The following is a 2,595-nucleotide window of genomic DNA, read 5'->3' on the forward strand; positions in this document are numbered from 1 at the left end:
GGGGGGGGGGGCCGGGGAAGAGCTTACTTTGCAACTCCTTGCCCTCATCTTTAGGATCTGGAATGATAAGGAAATCCCACACCACCCCAGGGATGCCATGATCATGATAATCTTCAAGAAAGGAGACAGCCCCAACTGTGGATATTACAGAGGGATTGCCTTGCTGTCCAGTGCAGGAAAGATAATTGCAAGAACCCTCCTGAACTGTTTCCTTCCACTTGCTGAAGAGATCCTCCCAGAATCTCAGTCTGGGTTTAGGGCATGAAGAAGCACAACCAACATGATCTTCACTGCTTGCCAGCTGCAGGAAAAATGCTGGGAACAACATAAATCACTCTACACGGCTGTATTTGACTTCATGAAAGCTTTTGACACTGTCAACTGAGAAGCGCTGTGGAGGATCCTTCTGAGGCACCAATGCCCAATGAAATTTGTCACCATTTGCTGCTTGCTCCATGACAGTATGTGAGCAATCCAGTGGGAGGACAAATGCTCCAACATTAGTGTCCTCTCATAAGCAAACAACACTAGCATTGAGGTGATGATAAACTTTGCTGGGCTGGCTGTGTCATCCAGATGTCCAACTCCAGACTTCTGAAGCATGTTTTATTCTCTCAGCTTAGCCAAGACATATGCACGAGAAGACAGCACACAAAGCACTTCAAGGATGTCCTCAAGGCCAATTTGAAAAAATGCAACATCAATATCAACTCATGGGAGGGTACTGCCCAGTTCTACCACAAATGGAGAAAGAGTTTGTTGCAAGGATTTCAGTGCTTTAAAGCCTTATGATGACAACAGGAGATGGAAAAAAGTGGGAGCAGCAGAAACTGTGTCGCAGACCAAAACAGGGAGCCATCCACCCCTACCGGAAACACGTGTCTGAGCTGCAATAGAACTTGTTGATCCTGGATTGGTCTGTCAGCCATCTTTGGACCCACATATAAGACATTAACCCTCGACTGTGAGGGATTGCTGCTGCTGATGAACATTTTAGAAAGCTAAGCATTTTTTATAACCTTCCATAATTCATGATCACCACATAACATACTGGGACTCTGACGGAAAACAGTCTTGGATGTTTACTGGTTTCCAGACTTGACAATTAGCAGCATTTCAAACATAAGTAAAGTTCAAACTTTTTAAATGATGCATGGAATATATAATTTGCTTTTTTTTAATGTCAATTTATTCTTGGTTACGCTGAAGAAATTCCTCTGATTTAGGCTGTATGCAGATGTCATTTCTACTGGAAGAAGTTTGTTCTGGTAGAAAAACAGCCTGGGAGCTGGACCATCAAAACATTCCTTCAATCCTATGGCTGGATAGTTTCACAGGCAAACTCGCCAAGCCAGGGGGCACCCTTGAGGGCTTCTCCATGGCCCCCCTTGTCCTTGGGGATGCCATTAATTGATAATCTCCCCTGCTTGGGAGTAAAGTAGATACACATAATAGATACAGGTTTATCTTAATAACTGGCTCTTACTGTTATCTATTACTTGGAAATTTTTGGTACAACAGACACTGAAAACTATTTGCAAGTCAAAATGTTTAAGTGTTTAAATGCATGAATGTAATAAACAAGCAACATTTACTTACTGGTTCAGTAAGTGTGCTGTCCTTTTCTAAAAACTGAACTACACAGTATGCCAGCTAAATAAAGAGAAAAATATATTAATATTCACTATTAAACTAAATTTAGTATTTTAATATAAACATATACTAAGTACAGATTGTCAGCATTAAATGTTGGGAACATTGCCAAATTCAGATAACTATTCTTATACTAAACAAACGCCATTTAAAAAAAATTTCTGTAGTTTGTAGACACCAGTTAGAACAGCCAAAAAAGACGACACCAGAGCTTAAATGATGTTTTGCTTGACTAGCATTCTACTTTTTTCATACAAGTTTTGTTAGGTTGTTGTATACAAACATAAATAGCTTCTTGATTATTACTAGAATTAGAATCTCTTCAGTGCTGCTTCTTGCAAAAAAAGGCCAGAATTCCAAATTGTATATTTGTCTGACAAAGGTTGACTTAAGAGAAAGTCTCTGCCATCATTTCCTTTCCACTTATCCCACAATGGGCCAGTAACAGAACACGGTATGCTTCTACTTATTAGGAAACAAGAAAGTTTTAAAAGGTTTGGGGACAGGGGTGTCAATTCAGACCTCAGAAGTTAGCGCCTCTCCTTGACAGTCACAGTTCTTTCTATAGATCTAAATCTATAACCCAAAAAATACAAGATGACTGTGATTTCAAGAGAAGGCCACAGATGACTAACAAAACTAATAGTAAATAACTATGTTGAAGGTCTCTCTTATCCCCATCTTCTAATGAACTGGAATGCTCAGGTACAGAAAAAAGTACTGGCCCATGTACAGGTATTGTATATCACCAGGAGAACTGGCTGCTTTCCTAGTAGAAGCCAGGAACACGCAAGTATTTATAACATTTCTCCAGAAGCAAATATGTCCTCTCTGGGATAAAATTCTTCTAAGTTGACACCTAAAAGATCTCCCCTGCAAGAGAAACTCTTGCAATGAATGCCAGTATGGTGCTCCACTTCCCTCCCAGCCTGATCCGGGGGG

General features: G+C 40.5%; 1 protein-coding gene across 2 annotated transcripts in view; it reads right to left on the reverse strand.

Annotated features, from left to right (window-relative positions):
- The window catches only part of PPP2R5C (protein phosphatase 2 regulatory subunit B'gamma), a 189,714-nt gene that overhangs the window by 25,286 nt on the left and 161,833 nt on the right, over positions 1-2,595 (reverse strand). For both annotated transcript variants that reach the window (XM_019518554.1, XM_019518555.1), the window contains one exon: positions 1,600-1,653. In XM_019518554.1, coding sequence (XP_019374099.1) covers positions 1,600-1,653 — 54 coding nt within the window. The remainder of the gene's footprint in view (positions 1-1,599; positions 1,654-2,595) is intronic.

Source organism: Gavialis gangeticus, unplaced genomic scaffold (genome assembly GCF_001723915.1).
Source record: "Gavialis gangeticus isolate Ggan-Ray unplaced genomic scaffold, GavGan_comp1, whole genome shotgun sequence".
Taxonomy (NCBI): Eukaryota; Metazoa; Chordata; order Crocodylia; family Gavialidae; genus Gavialis; species Gavialis gangeticus.